Raw genomic sequence first — 22,547 nt, forward strand, 5'->3', positions numbered from 1 at the left:
ATGCTGAAAAGTCCATCACGTTCAATGGTACAAAACCGCTACCCAGTGTTCCATCAGTGAGAGTTAAACAAATTTAAAAAAAAAAAGACCATTCGTTGACAACAACAGAAAGCGCTCTATATTCTTTACCATGCAGATGCCAGTTTTATTCTTAACAGCGACCTCTAGTTTTCAGTACGCTTTGAAGATATTAGCATAAAGTTTGCTTGAAGCTGGCCCAAATCAACTGATCTCAATTATTTATTTCATCAAAAACAATTATACACCCTCTTCTTCAACATTGAAAGGCACACATTCTCCTAGTTTTTGTCTCTTCACAATACAGGTGTAAGGTGAGCAGGCAGCTTTCTTCACAACAGAATTATGTACTAAAGTATACTGCAGTTTAAAATAGACAGATCACAAAACTCGCTTGAGCCACACAATTTCTCAATAAAACAATACCTGAACTGAATATCTACCTCCACACAAAACTACATGTTCATAGTTACAAAAGATACCAAACTAGTTTGGACAAACAATCTGCTCATATACCACAAGATTAACTTCTTAGTTAGTATAATATTTAAATGAAACTACAGATTTATTGTTAAATGAATGCTTTTCACATCTGAAATTGTTGTCATGTTCAGGCATGGGAATTGTCCGCCGAAAGGCAAATTTCCGCCGAATCTTTTTTTTGTTCCGCTGAAAAAGCAAAAGTGTCCGCCGAAAAAATAAATGGGGGAGACAAAAATGGTTCTAAAAACTGAATTTAATGGCAAACTTGGAGCTTAGATGACACCTAATTGCACCATTTGGGATCTTTGGAGAAAAAAATTCCGGGGGGGGGGGGGGGGGGGGGATGCCCCCGAACTCCCCTAGCAGGCCGTCGACTTTGCCATTACTTACAAATTTTCAGCCTTTTTTGACTTTTTTCAATTCCCATGCCTGCATGTTAAAAAAAAAACAAGAAACCATTATGATTAAAATAAAATATAAAAAGAATTTTTTTTATTTGTAAGATGCATTTAGCGGTTTCTTTGTGAGTTTTCACTTCCTCTCTCTCAAGCACGCACACATACACACGCACGCACAGAGCTCCAACTTGTTCCACACAGAAACTATCGGGTTTTGTCAGCACAGTATGAAAGACACATAGGTGCAGCTCTCTGACGATGCAATGTTCTCGCAGGTACGTTCCGCACAGTAGGGCAATCACACCACGCAGTAGCAATTGGAGCTGGCTTGACCACCCTCAGCATCCAAACGAAGACTGTGACCACTTGTTTCCCAAAGCCCTGGCGTCTGTATGATCTGAAAGTGAAACAGTCACACAAATGGTAAGCAATGTCTTGCGGGTTAAATCATCTCATGCAAGCAGTATGGATCTTGGTTACAGCAAATTCACATGCCAAACTCAAAGGAGCAGCTCAATACTTTTGCCACTAGAGACTTTCAAGAATTTGAAGTTCAGACAGAATACAGCTCATGATCAGTTGCCTCGCGAAGGTCAAGTTGGTTGCCCTTGCCCTTAAAATTATGCTATATATCTGAGTTCGTAGTGATTTGCCTTGTTTTATTCCACACATTTCTGGACTACTGTAAGCTTCCTCAAAAACAATTAATGATTTAAAAAATCCTTTGTGGAATGGTCCAACGGGTGTGTTCTAGAAGTCATAGCGAAATCACTGTTTAGACACATGGAAACAAACAAACAAAAAATTAATTTAAAAAAGTACAATTAAACGCAAAACTACTCTGCACCTTTTCCACCAACTCCTCAAATGCACACTGCACTCCTTCCTTGGTTTTAGCACTGGCCTCGATGAACAACATGTGATGCTTGCGAGCAAACTTCAAGCCTTCTTCCTTTGATACTTCCCTCTTTTCCTGCGCAGAAAAATCAACACAATTCAGTTTTAACATCCCATTGAATGGAAAAGAAAAGAAGAGGATAGATTAAAATTTAAATCAGTCACAGCAAGGACACATTCATGTACATAATTTAAAGTTCTCTAAACTCATCTCAAAGTGAAGACACCACTCTACCTATTTACTTTGAGCAATATCAATATATACAGTAGTACCTGCGATCATAGGACACCCTTGGGACTTGCCAAAAGTGTCACTATATCGCAGGTGGACTGTCATGTCAGGTATCTTTCGGTCAAGATAATGATAGACTAAGTGACAAGACGTTCTTTATTAAAAGGTGTCCTCTCATCGGAAAGGCTACCATTGCATGTATCAACAAAGTAATGTTAACAAAAATACCTTGTCAATCTTGTTTCCAACGAGCATCTTGATCATGTCATGTTTGGTGGCAAATGTCTCCAATTCACTCAACCATGCATCCAGCTTGGTGAATGACTGCTTACTACTCACATCGTAAACTGAAACAAGAAGAGCAAACGCTCGATCGAGTCACTTTCGCAGTTCTGAATATTATATGAGGCATCAGATGGACAGGAAGAAATTGCTATTCACAACACAATGAGTCACGTTCACATAAAATTTGAGCCCGGTCACTTTTATAGTTTCCGAGAAAAGCCCAACGTTAAGTTGTGTGTTGCCGAACAGAAAAGGCTAGTTATCTCCCTTGTTTTTCTGATAACGTTCGTAAAAGGCTACAGATGTAAATACTTTGATGTAAAGAATAATCCTACAAAGTTTCAATCACATCCGATGAACTTTGTCAAAGATATAAAATGTCTAATTTTTCCTTTGACGCTGACCTGTGACCTTGAAAAAGGTCAAAGGTCAACAAAACCATCGTTAAAGTGTAGAGGTCATTGGAGGTCACGACTAAACAAAATATGAGCCCGATCGCTTTGATAGTTTCCGAGAAAAGTCCAACGTTAAGGTGGTGTCTACGGACGGCCGGCCGGCCGGACAGACTAACACTGACCGATTACATAGAGTCACTTTTTCTCAAGTGACTCAAAAAACAGGACATTCTGTTATTCCAAAGCTACAAAACACTTCTACACACCAAGCAACTTCTCATAAGCAGTCCCGGACCAACTAGCGGTGTCTCCACCAGGACGGGGTGGGTTGGCAGATGGCACTGACTACCCTATAAATGCCCTACGTGTCCGATGACGGTTACACCATGCGGGTAAGAGCCGCATTAAAAGCTCTAGCCACGGGGTGGGACCCCCGGTAAGAAATCCCCCATGTGTTCCCAGGGTTAGGTTTTTGAGCCAGGAACTAAGGGCGGGGTAACCCCGAAAGAAACCTAAGGGCTGAAGTCGGAGGATCTGGGCCAATAGGCGCACCTTAACCAACCACAGATCCACGCAAAAACGCAAAATAGGAAAACGACAAGAAAAAGAAACATGTCCCACATCTGTGGCGGTATGAAAGAAAGGGGTTCTACTCTCTGTTCTTCTAAATGAAAGAATGATGGTTGATACTTGCCTAGTATAACACCTTGTGCGCCTCTGTAGTAACTGGGGGTTAGAGTTCTGAATCGTTCCTGTCCAGCTGTATCCTGAAAACACACACAATTAGGTTTAACTTCCATATAACCACAGTGACGATTTACCAACATGTATCATTGAAGAGGAGTTAAAAAGGAGCAATATTTTTAAAAGGATGAAGAATCTCATCACTGAAAAATTAATGTGCTTGCACATTAAAAGCTCAAACAACAAAAACTGTGTAATTGAACTTCTTAAAAAGTACACTCAATGCAACTGAATAATGAAACAAATATATTGCCACAGCAAAAATGAGTTTTAGTAGTTAGTGGTTTTTTTTAATTAACTCTTAACGTCCTATACCGCGCGGTTCCGCTCGTGGGCTGTAGTCCTGAACCGCTTGAAACCGCGCCTGCTACGGTCTAATTATAGAAACTGATGTCACAGGATGCAGAGCTCTCTATCGCGGAAGGAGAGTGTGTCGTCACTTCCTGTATAGCCTGTGTTTACCTCACACGTGCGCTGGTTTCGTTTCAACGTTTCTGAAGCTATTTCTGATGGGTTTTTTTGCGATTTTTTTCTGAAACTTTTTGTGGCCATTCGGATGGAGACTTTGTGTTTGGAGCACTTATTGACGATTTAATCGCAAATAGAGCTGTTGGACTTGGCGATGATGCCCAGAGTGATATTTCGGTTTCAACAGTGCATACGAGTGATTTGTCTGATTTGGATTCTTTCGACGTTTCTTCAAGCGAGTCGGATGACTATGTTGACGAAAATGGAGATTGGGAGGATGTTGTAACATGAATTTCAACATTGCAAGTTAACAAGTATGCATTCCTTTACTTATAGCAACTTCTCAAATCAATTTTTTATGATTTTTTTTGTGGAGCAGCCATATTTTTGACCAAAATTCCCAAATCCTTATGGGATTTAGCCTTAAGACCTACTAAAACCCTTATAGGGCGTTAAGAGTTAAAAAAAAAAATCAACCATGAAAAGTAAAAATTTAAAAGCTTACCCAGATGGCCAGTTTAGCCTTGTTGCCATCCACAGACAGGGTCTTCACTTTGAAATCCACACCTACAAGTACAAAAAACACACATGTACATTGTATGCAGCATGTTTTACTGTTAAACCTGCACTTACAGATCAGGGATGGCTAAATCAACCCCTTAATTCCAAAGAGCAAGTTACAAAAAATCTGTAACGCCAGTAGAAACCATCTGGTAGGTCGCCCGTACATTTTTTGTCAAATACATATATATGCAAACACCTTTTGGTTGTACTTTTGACTTTGATTAGTACGAAAACAATATAAACACTGCACATGCAGGAACTGCCGTTGTCTACAAAAACGCTGACATGTTCTACTTCTAGTTCTACTTTTCTAGTGAAACAAGAACAAGGTTCCTTTCTCAGTTTTTAGTGGGCTACATATAGTGACTCTCTCGATCAGTATGTGGTTAGTTAATCCCAGCGAAGCTGGAGGTATCCCGTGAACGCTATACTGTAATCGACTTGAGAAATGTGCACACCGAATAATACATGATAAAGAAGGATTCTTTGTGCCCGGCTACGTGCCACAGTTGGAGATGGAAGTTCACCAAAAATTGGGACCATACTAACAAAAATACGGTGGGTGCAATAGTCGCCCCCATTTTTTCAGCAAACGCCACCCAAGGCCGTTTTGGACGGGTAGAAATTCCGTAGTTTCCAAGTCTATGGATAAAGCTCGCGTAAGAAGAATACGTCACGGTCGAAAGTCTTTGACGTCAATTAATGCATCATGACGTCATGCCTCCCTGAAGTCTTTCTCTCTCGCGCAGTGTGTGTGTTTGTGTTCATTTTGTGCACATGTGTTAGTGTTACTGTGTGTGTGTGTGTGTGTGTGTGTGTGTGTGTGTGTGTGTGTGTGTGTGTGTGTGTGTGTGTGTGTGTGTGTGTGTGTGTGCGCGCGCGCACGCGTGCATGAGTCTGTACTCGTGTGTGTGTAAGTGTGTGTGTGGGCATAAGTGTATGTGTGTGCGTGTATGTGTGTTTGTTTGTAAAGGTGTGTATGTCCGTCTGTCCATATGTGCGTATGGGTGTGTGTTTTGTGTGTATGAAGTTTTTTGTGAGAGAGTGAGTGAGTGCGTGTTAGTGAGTATGTGTGTGTGTGTGACTTGGGGTGTGTGTGTGTGTGTGTGTGTGTGTGTGTGTGTGTGTGTGTGTGTGTGTGTGTTTGAGTGTTTGAGAGAGAGTGTGTGTGTGTGTGTGTGTGTGTGTGTGTGTGTGTGTGTGTGTGTGTGTGTGAATGTGTGTGTGCATGAGTTTGTGTGTATGTTTGTGTGTGTATGAGTGTGCATATGTGTTTGTTTGTAAAGGTGTGTGTGTCCGACTGTCTATGTACGTATTTGTTTGTTTGTTTGCTTAACGCCCAGCCGACCACGAAGGGCCATATCAGGGCGGTGCTGCTTTGACATATATAACGTGCGCCACACACAAGACAGAAGTCGCAGCACAGGCTTCATGTCTCACCCAGTCACATTATTCCTACACCGGACCAACCAGTCCTAGCACTAACCCCACAATGCCAGACGCCAGGCGGAGCAGCCACTAGATTGCCAATTTTAAAGTCTTAGGTATGACCCGGCCGGGGTTCGAACCCACGACCTCCTTTACAACTAGGACAACCGTGCCGGTCTATGTGCGTATAAGTGTGTGTTTTGTGTGTTTGAGATTTGTGTGAGTCAATGTGTGTGTGGTTGTGTGTGTGTGTGTGTGTGTGTGTGTGTGTGTGCGTGCGTATGTACAGTGTGTGTGTGTGTGTGTGTGTGTGTGTGTGTGTGTGTGTGTGTCTGTTTGTATAAGAGAGAAAGAGAGAGTGGGTGGGTGTGTGTGCGTAAGTGTATGTGTGTGTACATGTGTGTTTGTTTGTAAAGGTGTTTATGTCCGTCTGTCTATATGTGCGTATGGGGGTAAGTTTTGTGTGTATGAAATGTGTGTGAGAGAGTGAGTGAGTGCGTGTGAGTGAGTGTGTATGTGTGTACGTGTGTAACTTGGGGGGTGTGTGTGTGTGTGTGTGTGCGTGTGTGTGTGTGTGTGTGCGTGTGCGTGTGTGTGTGTGTAAGAAAGACTGAGAGAGAGGGAGAAAGAGTGTGTGTGTGTGAATGTGTGTGTGCATGAGTGTGTGTGTATGTTTGTGTGTGTATGAGTGTGTATATGTGTTTGTTTGTAAAGGTGTGTGTGTCCGTCTGTCTATGTGCGTATTTGTTTGTTTGTTTGCTTAACGCCCAGCCGACCACGAAGGGCCATAATTATCAGGGCGGTGCTGCTTTGAGATATAACGTGCGCCACACACAAGGCAGAAGTCGCAGCACAGGCTTCATGTCTCACCAAGTCACAGTATTATGACACCGGACCAACCAGTCCTAGCATGCACTAACCCCATAATGCCAGACGACAGGCGGAGCAGCCACTAGATTGCCAATTTTAAAGTCTCAGGTATGACCCGGCCTGGGTTCTAACCCACGACCTCCCGATCACGGGGCGGACGCCTTACCACTAGGCCAACCGTGTATGTGCGTATGAGTGTGTGTTTTGTGTGTATGAGATTTGTGTGAGTCAATGTGTGTGTGTGTGTGTGTGTGTTTGTTTGTAAAGGTGTTTATGTCCGTCTGTCTATATGTGCGTATGGGGGTGTGTTTTGTGTGTATGAAGTGTGTGTGAGAGAGTGAGTGAGTGCGTGTGAGTGAGTGTGTATGTGTGTACGTGTGTGACTTGGGGTGTGTGTGTGTGAGTGAGTGCGTGTGAGTGAGTGTGTATGTGTGTATGTGTGTACGTGTGTAACTTGGTGTGTGTTCGTGTGTGTGTGTGTTTGAGAGAGAGAAAGAGAGAGAGTAAGAGAGAAGTTTGTCTTTCGCTGGGGTATGCAGTGCCTTGGCGTTGCACTTCTACGTAATTTTTTAAGATTTGGCCATCCATGCAGATGATTTATCATTCATTGAATGTCCAGCACAAACTCAATTAATATTTTGCTATAATTAAGACATGCTATTCTATGTGTTTGAGTCACGCCCTCTTGCTAGTGACCATGGTCTGTTAGTGTTATGTCACGTGGGAAAGTTTACCCACGTGAGATTATTTCCCACGTGACATTATAGGCCAGTCACTAGTGAGAGGTTGTGTCTCAAATACGTGTACAGGAACTGGAAGCACATGGCAATGTTTGTCTGCGCAACTACAAGGGTACACACTCTTTCACTTTCAGAACCCATGCAGACCTGATTATTTCCGCAAATCATCTATAACCACTCTCTTTATCTCTCTCTGTCTCTCTTTCAAACGTACACAGACACTGACACACAGACACAAAGCAGCTTTACCTATAGTTGCAGCCTGTTCCGGATCAAATGTGTCATCTGTAAACCGCAGGAGCAAACTGAAACAGGACAAGAAAAATGAAGAATGGAATCTTATAATTGTACTCTCAGTCTCTGTCATCATATTAAGGCCAACAAAAAAAAATTGTCTGTTTCTGGTAACATGGCTAAAAAAAATAGGGTCGGTAGGTAGGGATTTTTTTATTTTTATTTTTTTAATTTTTTTTACCCCAAATGTAGACCAATAAAACTAACTTTAAAAATTGCGCAAAGAGACTGGATTCACTATACATAGAGACAAGACACTCAACACATTTACAAATCGTCAGCGGACTTTCGTTTTCACACGTTTTTGTTGTTCATTTTCTCACCCTGTCCTTTACCACCAAAAAAAAAAAATATGTTTTGAGTTTGGAAAAAAAAAGTTTAGGGTCGGCGCCGAAATTTAGGGTCGGTCGGGTGACCAGAAACAGACAATTTTTTTTGTGTGTGCCTAATATACATTATCAATATCATTATCATGATTATGTGTTCAACAATCTTAATTCCAAAAAAAAGGCACACATATATATATATATATCTAGTTTCTGAGGCCCAAAACCAGACAGACTCACTAAGAAGTACTAGTACAGTGCAGCTCTGTAAAACTAAAAATACAACAACAAAATAAAGTTCTCGAAAATAGGTCAAGATTGGACTTTGCAACCTAAACCAGACGTTTGTTACAACTACAAGCACTGTTGGTGTCAATAAAAAATCAAAACTTGACTAAATGTAAAAAGGACAGAGACGTGTGATTCATCTCAAATAATGTCTGCTTGTTCAATAGAAAAAAAGAAAAGAAGAGGAAATTGACGCAGAAGTTTGCGTTCGCCTTTTCATAAGCGTGTTAAAAATTCTGTGTTTTGGCTGTGCAAAATCAGCTGGAACAATCACAACATCAACACTGACTCACCTTGACTTTCCAACACCACTCTCTCCAATAATAAGGATCTTGAGGGTTGTCAAAATTTCTTGTTCCTCCATTTAGATATTCTAAAAGTCTTTGAACGAACAACAAAAACACACGATCTGTTTGTTTATACTCTGAACTACGCTGTCACTTTCCTTCACTTGGTTAAAATGGCGAGAAGTACACATACATTGTGTACTCGTCATCAGTGAATGTGTACCTATTTTAGGCGAAAGGTTTGATTGGAGAAAATGATTCACCGGAAGAAGCTGTTGCAATTTCCGTGTTTGCGCGGTAAGATTCGAGGTAGGTGCTTTTATCTCTTGCATCTTCTCTTGGTAAGTTAGCCCTTTTTATTTTTAAAAACAAACAAAAAATGAATCGGGGTAAAGCACCCAACCTCCAGATGTTGTTGCAATTTTAGAAAACAGCAAGGATACGTTTTGCTGCAGTGTGAATTTGAAAGTTGGAACCTAGCCTTGCTGTTGCCACAGTCAGTGTGACACTCACCACAGTCACAGTGTCAATCATTCTGTCGTCTGCTTGAAAACCCAACCACGACCAGTGATTTCTTGTTAATCAAATAACCATAGCACTAAGCATGTCCCACAGTGGCCATTTCGACCCATCAGGGCGTTAATGTTAAAACAGGGAACGAATGCTTTTGCTGATTGAATTTGAAATGATTTTGATCACGGTTACACTTACAGTTTTACCCTTTTTTAAAATTTATTTTTTAGCATAACTGCATTATCCAGTCCCCCCGTTTCTTTGACGCAAGATTTGGCGAGTGGGGCGAGGAAGTAGCGTTTCCTGGCAAGGATGGCTAAATCGCCTACCCGATCACCAGGGGCGATTAAAAAATATGCCGGGCTAGTGGTAGAAAGCTCCTGCGAGCTCGCCCGGCTGGCCAGTGAAAATTCTGGTCAAATGCAACACTTTTGGTTGTACTATCGACTTTTAAAGCCATATAATAATAATATAAACACTGCAGGTGCAGGAACTTCTGTCGTCTGCAAAATCATTGTCACTGTCAGTCTTCTGTCTCTGAGTCAGAGAAAACATAGTTCAGAAAACATACATACTCTCCACACAAACCAAGCACCAGAGGATCGTTAGTGTCCAGGGGTCGACACTAACTTATTTGGCCTGGGGCCAGTGTCCCCAGAGATGGAAATTGCTGGGGCGGAAAAAAAAAATCTGGGGCCCACTCTCAGTATTCACGTGCGGCAATGCATTGTCTGTTTTTCTTCATCGTACTGAAGCCAGGGAAATTCTTTCAACCATTTGACATTGAAATTACGACAGCGCTTCGTGCTTTTGGCTGCATCGGTCTCCTTTTTTCGTTTCTCTCCACCCTGTTCTTCATCTTCATTTCCATGTCATTTTACACCAGGGATGTGTCGCCACATTTTGCGTTTGGCATTTGAAGGCGATACTTATCTGTCACGCTAAAGAGCGCAATCTGGGAGTTATTTCCCTTGCGGCATTGTCCTTCGACGATTTCAATGTTTTTTTCTTGACTGCGGCATTGATCGTAACGCAAATTTCACTGACGACTTTGACTGGCGATTTTTAGTGATTGGCTCTGGCATTAGAATTTTCGGTTTGTCATTGTTGGAATTTATCCTGGGGCGGAGTGGGCCCCAAGCTTCGGCAATGTTTGGGGCGGAACACAAAACTCTGGGGCGTTCCACCCCCCGCCCCCGCCAGTGTCGAACCCTGGTGTCTGTTTCACAAGTTGTTTTGTCATCTACAATCTGTCGATTCATTCCACTCTATCACAAATGTTACATTTCTTTTTTAATGGCATCTTTGAAGCACTTTTTGTTTCAACCATCTTTTTTACATTTAGTCAATTAAGTTTTGACTAAATGTTTTAACATAGAGGGGGAATCGAGACGAGGGTCGTGGTGTATGTGTGTGTGTGTGCGTGTGTCTGTGCGTGTGTGTGTGTAGAGCGATTCAGACCAAACTACTGGACCGATCTTTATGAAATTTTATCATGTGAGTTCCTGGGAATGATATCCCCGGACGTTTTTTTCATTTTTTCATATCCGGCTTTTTGTAAAAGTTGAGGCGGCACTGTCACACCCTCATTTTTCAATCAAATTGATTGAAATTTTGGCCAAGCAATCTTCGACGAAGGCCGGATTTCGGTAGTGCATTTCAGCTTGGTGGCTTAAAAATTAATTAATGGTCATGAAAAATCTGAAAATTGTAAAAAAAATATTTTTTTCATAAATTGATCCAAATTTACGTTCATCTTATTCTTCATCATTTTCTGATTCCAAAAACATAAATATGTTATATTTGGATTAAAAACAAGCTCTGAAAATTAAAAATATAAAAATTATGATCAAAATTAAATTTTCGAAATCAATTTCAAAACACTTTCATCTTATTCCTTGTCGGTTCCTGATTCCAAAAACATATACATATGATATGTTTGGATTAAAACACGCTCAGAAAGTTAAAACGAAGAGAGGTACAGAAAAGCGTGCTATATCTTTCTCAGCGCAACTACTACCCCGCTCTTCTTGTCAATTTCACTGCCTTTGCCACGAGCGGTGGACTGACGATGCTACGAGTATACAGTCTTGCTGAAATATTGCATTGCGTTCAGTTTCATTCTGTGAGTTCGACAGCTTGACTAAATGTTGTATTTTCGCCTTACGCGACTTGTTTTTTGTTCCGCTAGATTGCACACAAATACATGTGAAAAAATAGAATGCGCACTAAATTAATTCAGATTATAATATCACTTGTCTGTACACAGAACATTTTCCAGTTTTATGTTAAATCCTCCTAAATGATATAACTACGATTATCAAAAAAGAAAATTTATTCCTATTCCTAAGCTAACAAATAATTATGTCCCAGATTATGACATCAATAAGGCGTAACATTAAAATCCTGGAATCAAATTACGACGTGAAGAGAGTAAAGCCTCTCTGCCTGCTGTAAACTAAAGTGGTGTAACCGTAGAATGGCTGAGCCAGATTGCGTCGTCAAAAAATATAACCACTGCCTATTTGTTAACACAAGACATATTTCAGTTTCACTTCAGGTATAAAAAAAAAACCAAGGACACATCAGTGAGTCTGCACTAAGCATGACAATGGACATCAGAGAAGAGCTACCGAAGTTGAAGTCCATGCTGAGCATGACCAGCTCGAAGATGGACCGGTGGTTTGGAGAAGAGAAGCATAGCATTCTGCGTGAAAACCAGGCGCAGGTACAGGCTGTCGAGGAGGCCAAAAGAGGTGATTTTAACCAGTACAAACAATCTGTATGTCAGCATGGTGCACTTTGTCTGCGTGTGTCTGTCTGTGAAGTGTGTGAGTGAGACTGAGATAGAGGAAGAGTGTATGTGTGTGCTTTCATCATGCATCAGTGTGTGTATTGATGCATGTTGTTCGACAGTTAAAAAATATAAAAAATTCACACCCATGGAGGGCACAACACAAACGGCGCATGAATGTCAGATATACTGTCCTAAAACATTGTATGGGCTCTGTTTTCTAGCACACCTGACCACTCTCTCTTTTGTTTGAATTGCTGAAGGATGAGCCTTTGCCATCCAATGATCCATACCTCCAAATGACACTCAAAAATCACAGCTCAAGTACGCAAATGACAGACCTTGATACAAATATGTTACATCCCAAATGATGGCTGGTATGCTTTATAGTTGCAACTTACATCTAGATAAGATAGCTATGCATGCATGTACTTATGAAAAATCTCAAGTGGCTGATATTTGCCCAAAGATTTGCCAGAAAAAGCTGGACGTCTTCAGACGCTGCACAAAGAGCTGACAGCCCTGACCAGCACTGTGGACACTCACATCCATGAGAAAGAACTGGTTGCTGAGGAACAAGAGCATGCTCGCCACAGCATTGAGAAGGAGCAGGAGTGTAAGAAAAGCTTAAAGAATTTTCTCAAATTCTGCAGTTCATTTTCAAATCAACCTTTATTCTTTTCAAGTTTATAGTTTTGAATTAAACTGTCAATTACTCAATGTAAAAAAAATTTCTTTCTTCTTCTTTTTATTTTACATGAGAAAGGAAACGCATTCACTGATTTAGGGTCTATGACACAGATCGATCAGGTTGGATACAAGTACAATGTACACATACATGTGGTTGTTTTCTTCAGGCATATCATTTTTTGCTACCGGCACGGTTGGCCTAGTGGTACGGCGTCCGCCTCATGATCGGGAGGTCGTGGGTTCGAACCCCGGCCGGGTCATACCTAAGACTTTAAAATTGGCAATCTAGTGGCTGCTCCGCCTGGCGTCTGGCATTATGGGGTTAGTGCTAGGACTGGTTGGTCCGGTGTCAGAATAATGTGACTGGGTAAGACATGAAGCCTGTGCTGCGACTTCTGTCTTGTGTGTAGCGCACGTTATATATGTCAAAGCAGCACCGCCCTGATATGGCCCTTCGTGGTCGGCTGGGCGTTAAGCAAACAAACAAACAAACAAAAATCATTTTTTGCTTGTGTTTGTTTAAAAAAAGAAACACAGGTAGATACATGTCAATGTAAGGCCTGAAAAAACAGGACTCTCCAAACTTAGTCAGACCCTAAATATATTTTCAAGGGCTCAGCTTTAACTTTTAAGAAATAAAATAAAACTTATAGGTGCCCGTGGCCAAGTTTGAATACAGCATGACTCTATATCACTAACTCTGATGTATCAGAAACAAACTTTTTGTTGTTGAAGAGACCCTGTTAGTGTTAAGGCCTACATCTTACTTATAATTTTACCCAAATTCTGCCAGCAGTATTCCGTTTGAGTGATGTTACATTTATGCAAGTGTGTTTGCCTGTTTGACAGTGCTGCTAGCACAGGAGAAGACAGTGGATGAAAAGCTCAAGGAACTTCGGAAAGGTGTGGAACTATTCAAAGACAGGCTAGGGCTGAGCTTCAAGAAAACAACAGGTAAACAGAACAAAGCATGGCTCAGTGTGTAAGTGTGTTTTATGTTTGATGTATAACTCACTGTGTGTGTTTTTTGTGTTTAAATTTTGTTTGTTTGTTGCTCCTCAGTTCTGTGCCATTTGCGTCACTCTTGTGTGCTACACTACAGTGAATGCATGAACCTAAGCATAAGAAAAGAGACTGTCATAATAATTATTAACTGTGTGTGATATTGTTTTTGCATCCAGAGATGTTCATGCCAATCTATAGGTCAGGGTCTAAACTTATACACTTGGCATATATCCCAAACTCAGAGGGAAGAAGAGGGACTCAATCAACCATTCACTGAAGTTGAACTGACATTAAAATTATGCACATTTTACTTGCCCCTAGCAAACCAGTGTTTAAAATCATGAAGAAGAGATTTTTTTTACACACCATTTCCAAATGCTATTGATCACTTTCCAAATTGATCCCTAACTCATCAAAGTGTTAGGCAAGTTTTCATGAATTTCTTTCTTAATTTATTTATATTTGCCTGCTCATCTTTTTGAAGGCAACCGACTGCAGATCGTGTTTACCAACATTGACCACAAAGATCCAGATTGCCCTTTCTACTTCTTTCTGCAAGTGGACAATGGAAAATACATCAGTAGGTTTTGTAGGAATTAAATTTATGTTTATGTATGAGTTGTTCTTCAGTACTGGTGACAGAAAGGGGGAAAAGTGGTCAAAATTCAAATCAAGTTTTGTTTTTGAAATATAGCTTTTCATAAAGCAGAAATACTGTAGTATCTGATGTACATAAGAAAAAAACACTGGTTCACATGGTTCTTAAATAATCTAACTTTTAAAGCTGTTTCTTGTGTGTCTGTGTGTGTGTTTGTATGATGACGATAGGAACCGAAACGGCTGCACGGACTGAGACAGGAATTGCAGAGATTAGAATGTTCTTTGTCACTCGAGTCGTGTCATAGGGTACTTTTGGAATAGCAAATTTGAAAGGATTCTTTAAAAAACGGCGGATAACATTATATACCCTGTGAGCTATCGAGGATCCTCCTCGTCTGGGCTGTCGAAACATGGTCTTGTTAAAAGACGTTTTCAAATGGTTAACGGGGAGATACACTCGAAGCAAATTTAGCGAAGTTATGTTGCCAAATCATCAAAGATCAACATTTCACTGAACGGATCGATGCACACAGTCGAAATAGATGTGACTTTCACATGACCGAAGACTACTTACTAGCAGACTAGCAGGCGACAAGATCTAAATATTTAGATCAGTGAGAGCAGTCCGTTGAAGTACAGTTACTCCGCTTATTCGTCTTTAGTTAAGCTTATTTCCCCTGCCATAAGTTTCCTTGTAGATCTGCAGTCGCGTAGTGCCCCCGCGGGTTAGGGGGAAGAATTTACTCGATGCTCCCCAGCATGTCGTAAGAGGCGACTAACGGATTCTGTTTCTCCTTTTACCCTTGTTAAGTGTTTCTTGTATAGAATATAGTCAATTTTTGTACAGATTTTAGTCAAGCAGTATGTAATTAAGAAATGTTAAGTCCTTTGTACTGGAAACTTGCATTCTCCCAGTAAGGTAATATATTGTACTACGTTGCAAGCCCCTGGAGCAATTTTTTGATTAGTGCTTTTGTGAACAAGAAACAATTAACAAGTGGCTCTATCCCATCTCCCCCCTTTCCCCGTCGCGATATAACCTTCGTGGTTGAAAACGACGTTAAACACCAAATAAAGAAAGAAAGTCGCGTAGTGAAATGAACTAGTGTCATCGGAAGATTCTTCTCAGTCAATGATCGAAGCACAGTAAGTTCTATGCTGACAAAAGTCACTTTAGGAAAACACGACCATTGACTTCATTTATGAGCCCAAAGGTAACAATATCGACAAGAATGTACGCATTTGACATTAAATGAAACATTCATAGACAGTTTCCAACTCACCAGATCTGCCAAAGAGCCTTCATTCGTGAAAAACGATGATTTTAATCAGACAGGTATCGGAAACAACCTCTTGGTAACCTGCGTTTCTCCTTCCGAGGCGACGTGACGGCGCCACATTTGTTTGTTTATGGCTGTTTATCGCGAAACAACACAGTTGAAATGTGTGTGTAAAATATCATAAATGTGTGGCGTGTAATCTCCGAATCAGTTCGTTATCTGCGTTTCGATGGTAATTCAGTCAGAGTGGAGTTACTTTGAATCGAAGGCGAGGGTAACCTGCGTTGCATGTGTGACGGCGTGAACAAATTTGATTGCAATATTTTATACAGGAAGTAAATTTCAATGATTCTGGCTCAGTCTTGTAGATCTGTTATGCAGTGTTTTGGTAGTGTATCTGCTTTTCTACTATGAAGCTCATTTGGAGTGATACGCTGATCGAAGTGGGGTACCCTATGTGTGACATCAGCCGTATGCAGATTACGCCTCAGAACACTCTCGCATTTCACAAAGACAACAATAATTTGCAACATTTCAAGAACTGCATCAGTTTTATTAGATACTATTTAAACAAAAACAGCACAGACACGACTATTATCAACAACACAGAACGGGAGGTAAGTCGGCAAAGACACTCCTAGTGTGCGTTCCCGTTTTTGGTCGCCATTTTTGCTAGCATTTTCACAGTAAATCTTAACATTTCCATATCTATTGAATGATTGTGGTATTTTCTTTGATTGTGGCGATTCTCCTATCTCTCTGGCATGTACTGGGTGCTTTGTGACCAGTTTCTCCCCTAGACTGTATTGAAAAATGCGTCCGTGTGAGCTGACCCCCACTTGTCACCAGTAGCAAAGAACAACTCATATATATATATATTTATTGATTGGTCTTCATTTATGCATTTTTTTTTTAATTCATTTTTTTATTTTTTTTATTTTTTATTTTAAACCTTTACCGTTGTAAAGTTGATCCATGTGATCTCGAGATCTAGAAAAAAAGTTCTGTGTCTGTGAACTTTGAAGAATTAGCTGTCCAAATGTGTATTGACCACATTCTTTTTTCTCTCGTCATTTCATTTTTTCATTTGATTGCATTTCTCGTTGATAATGTTCATACTCTTGTGGGCCTAAAATGATCTATTCAGGACATGTCTCATCTTATTCAGCATATGACTAATTCAGAGTATGACATGGTCACAGTTTTCCATAAACGATCTTCAGTTGCATTACCTTGCTAAATGTTAGATGAAAATATGAAACATCACCAATGAGAACAATCAGCAATAAACAAGGCAGTAACATTTCTCACGCAGTCATATTGTGGTGACTTTTCATCCACCACGCACGCATGCATTGTTTATTGTTGATCTGTTTCCAATAACCAGCCACCTGAGGACCATTTTAATAACAGTTTTATCCCACATACGTCAGAGAGATCCCCGTCGCGATATAACCTTCGTGGTTGAAAACGACGTTAAACACCAAATAAAGAAAGAAAGAAAGAACGTTAGAGAGATACTCGTGAGATAATAATCGTTCAAATCACACGTGTGTATATCATGTAAATGAGGTCATGTCAAGCAAGTCTGGCAGGGACATGTTTTTCCACTGCTTATGATGCCAAAGTCACTGAGACAAACGTCATAATAGAAAAATAAATTGCGCTCGCTAATTACCCTCGATGAATTTTTAGAACTAACACGTCACGCCACACTTTCAGGGTGACGTTTCTTTGCTTTGACGTAATAGATTGCACGATTGTTTAGAAGAGATCGAGGTTCCAAAACAATCGTCTTTAATGTAGCTGCCTCGACTGCAGGACATTTTCAGTAAAAAACACGTAAGTACAGTATGTAGGATAAACAGAATACTACATGGCTTGCTGTATCGTACCAGATTTACACTTGTTGCTTTTTCAAATAGTGAACAGCTCGCTTTCGCTCGCAGTTCAATATTTAAAAAAAAAACCTCGTGTAAATCTGGTACGACACAGCAAGCCATGTAGTATTCTCTATTTATCTCATTATTGAACTGTGTACTTGATGTATATATGCATTTTGTGTTTAGCAAAATCAGTGTCTGTCTTTCTGTTTCAGTTTCTGATTGTGAACCGCCAGTACCGGATTTGGATGCTCTTGTTGAGAAGTTGAACAGTTCGAACAATCTCCGATCCTTTGTAGTTGCCATCAGAAAACACTTCAAGAAACTGGTGCAGAAGTGATGCAGATATTGAAATATATTACCCTCTGTGTGACTGTGAGTGCGTGTGTGTATGTATGTGTGTATGCATGTATGAAGGCATGTATTCACTGAATTTGAATAATAATAATTTGGGAGAAAAAAGCCTTGTACATGTAGCAGCATTTCAATTTACAATTTGTTTTTCTTATGAGAAGACAACAACTGCATGAAATACCCCATTTTGTTATGAAAGAAAGAGCAAGTCAAACCAGTGGTTATTATGTAGATAATGTATTAAAGGCACAGTAAGCCTCCCGTAAACCATCACAGATACTGTCAGGCTTTTACACACAGTACAAACACCCTTCCATTTGAACGCTCACCAAACGGGAACATCTTAGTTGCCCTACATAAAGAGCGAGCAATTTTCAAAGAATTAATTTTGCGGATTGTGTCAGAGACAATCGGACCGTGGTGCGTTTTGGCGCTAAACCTAACTTTTAAAATCTAAATAATAAATTGACAGCTTGTTTAACAAACATTCTTAGATCATAAAAGAATTCTTTTTTCATCAAGACAAGATCAGTACAATTCGAAGTTTTGACAGTTTGAACAAAGAAAAGCCCGGAAGCAGGGTCACGCAAGGTCGTGGTTCTCGTAGCAGACGACGGTTTATACCTATCGCAAGTTCCTTGGAACAGTCAAAAGCCATCGCTAGAGTTTTTGTGAACCACAGCCGTTTGTTTCGTGCATAGTCAGAGGTACTTAATAACGTGCTATTGCAGATAAGCTCACAGCGAGTCGCATTCAAATTACTAACTGACGACTACATTGTGAAAAAGGGAAACTTGATCACACGGGTTTACTGTAAGATAAACCACGCAAAAATAAATTCTTTGAAAATTGCTCGCTCTTTACGGAGGGCACCTAGGATGTTCCCGTTTGGTGAGCGTTCAAATGGAAGGGTGTTTGTACTGTGTGTAAAATGCCTGACAGTATCTGTGATGGTTTACGGGAGGCTTACTGTGCCTTTAAGTAATGATTTAGCATTTATATTATGTGAAGAACCATGTCTTGTTTTCTGCTACATGTAGTATGCCAATGATAAATAAATGCATTTGACTTCACTTGTATCTGTGTACTATTTGCAATAGTTTGGTGTCTGTGTCTGTTGATTGCACTTATGTGCGTCTTGAAAAAAGACATAAGCAGAAAGCAGTGCACACACATACATGAATAGAAAGAAAAACAAGTCGTGTAAAGCAAAATGAATACATTTAGTCAATCTGTCAAACTCACAGAATGAAACTGAACGCACTGCATTTTTTCACCAAAACAATAGCTTTGTTGATCCGGCTGATCGCTTGAAGTGACAAGCCAGTATAGTGCAGTATGTCTATCGAGCGCACTTTTCTTTATTCTTTTGAACTTTCTGAGCTTGGTTTTCATCCTAACAACAAATATGTACATGTATGTATATATTTTTTAAACATGACTCATTTGATTCTGCCACATATGCATGCATATCCTTATAGTAAAAAAAAGAAAAGCAAGATCATACACTGACGTCAGATATACTTTTTCATTGGAAGAAAATAATGTTTATTGGAATTACAAGAATTGAATTTGACACTCATTCATCTGGAACTGCAAATAACATTCGTATATTAAGCTTTCAGTATTTTGAAAAATAGGCTTGGATTCAAGTTGTTTCACTCAAGTCAACTGAACAAAAAACAAGTCGCGTAAGGCGAAATTACAACATTTAATCAATCTCATCTGTCGAACCCACAGAATAAAACTGAACGCACTACATTTTTTTCACCAAGACAAAACAGCTTTGTGATCACAGTTTAACTTCGTCGAAGATTACTTGGCCAAAATTTAAACCAATTTCATTGAAAAATGAGAGCGTGACAGTGCCGCCTCAACTTTTACAAAAAGCCGGATATGACATCAAAGACATTTATCAAAAAAAACCGTCTAGAGATATACTCAGAAACTCTCATGTAAAATTTCATAAAGATCGGTCCAGTAGTTTATCTGAATCGCTCTATACACACACACATACATACACCAAACCCTCATCTCGATTCCTAGTCAACATATACTATATATGATATAGTAAGGTCCCTGACCAAATGTAACAAGTCGTGTAAGGCGAATTTACTACATTTAGTCAAGCTGTCGAACTCACAGAATGAAACTGAATGCACTGCATTTTTTCACCAAGACCGTATAGCATCGTCCGTCAGAGTCGCCTGCTCGTGGAAAAGGCAGTGAAATTGACAAGCCAGAAAAGCGCGGTAGTGGTTGCGGTGAGCAGGATAGCACGCTTTTCTGTATCTCTATTCTTATTAACTTTCTGAGCTTCTTTTTAATCCAAACATAGCATATCTATATGTTTTTGGAATCAGGAACCGACAAGGAATAAGATGAAATTGTGTTTAAATCGATTTTGGTAATTCAACTTTAATCATACTTTTCATATTTTTTATGTTCTGAGCGGCTTGTTTTTAATCCGAATATAACATATCTATATGTTTTTGGAATCAGCATATAATGAAGAATAAGACGAAATTATTTTTAGATCGGTTAAAAAAAAAAGTATTTTAATTACAATTTTCAGATTTGTAATGACCAAACTCATTGATTAATTTTTAAGCCTCCAAGCTCAAATGCAATACCAAAGTCCAGCCTTCGTCAAAAATTGCTTGACCAAAATGTGAATCAATTTGCTTAAAATATGGTGCCGCCTCAGCTTTCACAACTGAAAAGCCGGATATGACGTCATCAAAAACATTTATCAAAACAAAAAAAATGGTCTGGGGATATAATACGTGCAGAAACTCTCATGTAAAATTTCATGAAGATCGGTCCAGTAGTTTTCTCTGAAGCGCTCTACACATACATATATCCATACATACACACATACACCACGACCCTCATCTTGATTCCCGTCTGTGTTAACTGAACATTTAATCAAAACTTGACTAAATGTAACAAGTCGCGTAAGGCGAAAATACAATATTTAGTCAAGTAGCTGTCGAACTCACAGAATGAAACTGAACGCAATGCCATTTTTCAGCAAGACCGTATACTCGTAGCATCGTCAGTCCACCGCTCATGGCAAAGGCAGTGAAATTGACAAGAAGAGCGGGGTAGTAGTTGCGCTAAGAAGGATAGCACGCTTTTCTGTACCTCTCTTTGTTTTAACTTTCTGAGCGTGTTTTTAATCCAAACATATCATATCTATATGTTTTTGGAATCAGGAACCGACAAGGAATAAGATGAAAGTGTTTTTAAATTGATTTGGACAATTTAATTTTGATAACAATTTTTATATATTTAATTTTCAGAGCTTGTTTTTAATCCGAATATAACATATGTTTTTGGAATCAGCAAATGATGGAGAATAAGATAAACGTAAATTTGGATCGTTTTATAAATTTTTATTTTTTTTTTACAATTTTCAGATTTTTAATGACCGAAGTCATTAATTAATTTTTAAGCCACCAAGCTGAAATGCAATACCGAAGTCCGGGCTTTGTCGAAGATTACTTGACCAAAATTTCAACCAATTTGGTTGAAAAATGAGGGCGTGACAGTGCCGCCTCAACTTTCACGAAAAGCCGGATATGACGTCATCAAAGACATTTATCAAACAAGAAGAGCAAACGCTCGATCGAGTCACTTTCGCAGTTCTGAATATTATATGAGGCATCAGATGGACAGGAAGAAATTGCTATTCACAACACAATGAGTCACGTTCACATAAAATTTGAGCCCGGTCACTTTTATAGTTTCCGAGAAAAGCCCAACGTTAAGTTGTGTGTTGCCGAACAGAAAAGGCTAGTTATCTCCCTTGTTTTTCTGATAACGTTCGTAAAAGGCTACAGATGTAAATACTTTGATGTAAAGAATAATCCTACAAAGTTTCAATCACATCCGATGAACTTTGTCAAAGATATAAAATGTCTAATTTTTCCTTTGACGCTGACCTGTGACCTTGAAAAAGGTCAAAGGTCAACGAAACCATCGTTAAAGTGTAGAGGTCATTGGAGGTCACGACTAAACAAAATATGAGCCCGATCGCTTTGATAGTTTCCGAGAAAAGATATAAAATGTCTAATTTTTCCTTTGACGCTGACCTGTGACCTTGAAAAAGGTCAAAGGTCAACGAAACCATCGTTAAAGTGTAGAGGTCATTGGAGGTCACGACTAAACAAAATATGAGCCCGATCGCTTTGATAGTTTCCGAGAAAAGTCCAACGTTAAGGTGGTGTCTACGGACGGACGGCCGGCCGGACAGACTAACACTGACCGATTACATAGAGTCACTTTTTCTCAAGTGACTCAAAAAATGAAAAAACGTTCGGGGATTTCATACCCAGGAACTCTCATGTCAAATTTCATAAAGATCGGTCCAGTAGTTTAGTCTGAATCGCTCTACACACACACACAGACACACAGACACACGCACATACACCACGACCCTCATCTTGATTCCCGTCTGTGTTAACTGAACATTTAATCAAAACTTGACTAAATGTAAAAAGGAATAGAAGCGAAAAGTAAAAACTTACAACAATTATACTGCAGCAAATAAGCATGCATGTCTCTGGCTGATGATAGCTTGAAGCTGAAGAGTACAGATAGAAGTAAGAACTAATAAATTGGCTTTTGAAACTGAAAGCAAGAGAGGATACAATTCAGCTCTAATCAAGTTCATCTTTAATTTCACTGGATAATGTCCCCTGATGCG

General features: G+C 39.7%; 2 protein-coding genes across 2 annotated transcripts; one reads left to right on the forward strand and one right to left on the reverse strand.

The window, feature by feature from the left end:
• Positions 1-79: 79 nt before the first annotated feature.
• Positions 80-8,916, reverse strand: LOC138982595 (ras-related protein Rab-18A). The gene is made up of 7 exons (XM_070355921.1): positions 8,724-8,916; positions 7,772-7,827; positions 4,426-4,487; positions 3,403-3,475; positions 2,257-2,375; positions 1,747-1,872; positions 80-1,296 (listed from the first exon to the last, which is right to left on the reverse strand). Exons 1-7 carry the CDS (start codon positions 8,792-8,794, stop codon positions 1,198-1,200), a joined length of 606 nt encoding a protein of 201 aa, XP_070212022.1. The 5' UTR covers positions 8,795-8,916; the 3' UTR covers positions 80-1,197.
• A 61-nt stretch (positions 8,917-8,977) lies between these two features.
• LOC138982594 (kinetochore protein Spc25-like) lies at positions 8,978-19,226 on the forward strand. The gene is made up of 6 exons (XM_070355920.1): positions 8,978-9,026; positions 11,780-11,986; positions 12,494-12,640; positions 13,564-13,668; positions 14,204-14,299; positions 17,698-19,226. Exons 2-6 carry the CDS (start codon positions 11,836-11,838, stop codon positions 17,820-17,822), a joined length of 624 nt encoding a protein of 207 aa, XP_070212021.1. The 5' UTR covers positions 8,978-9,026; positions 11,780-11,835; the 3' UTR covers positions 17,823-19,226.
• Positions 19,227-22,547: the final 3,321 nt, after the last annotated feature.

Source organism: Littorina saxatilis, linkage group LG12, assembly GCF_037325665.1.
Source record: "Littorina saxatilis isolate snail1 linkage group LG12, US_GU_Lsax_2.0, whole genome shotgun sequence".
Classification (NCBI taxonomy): Eukaryota; Metazoa; Mollusca; class Gastropoda; order Littorinimorpha; family Littorinidae; genus Littorina; species Littorina saxatilis.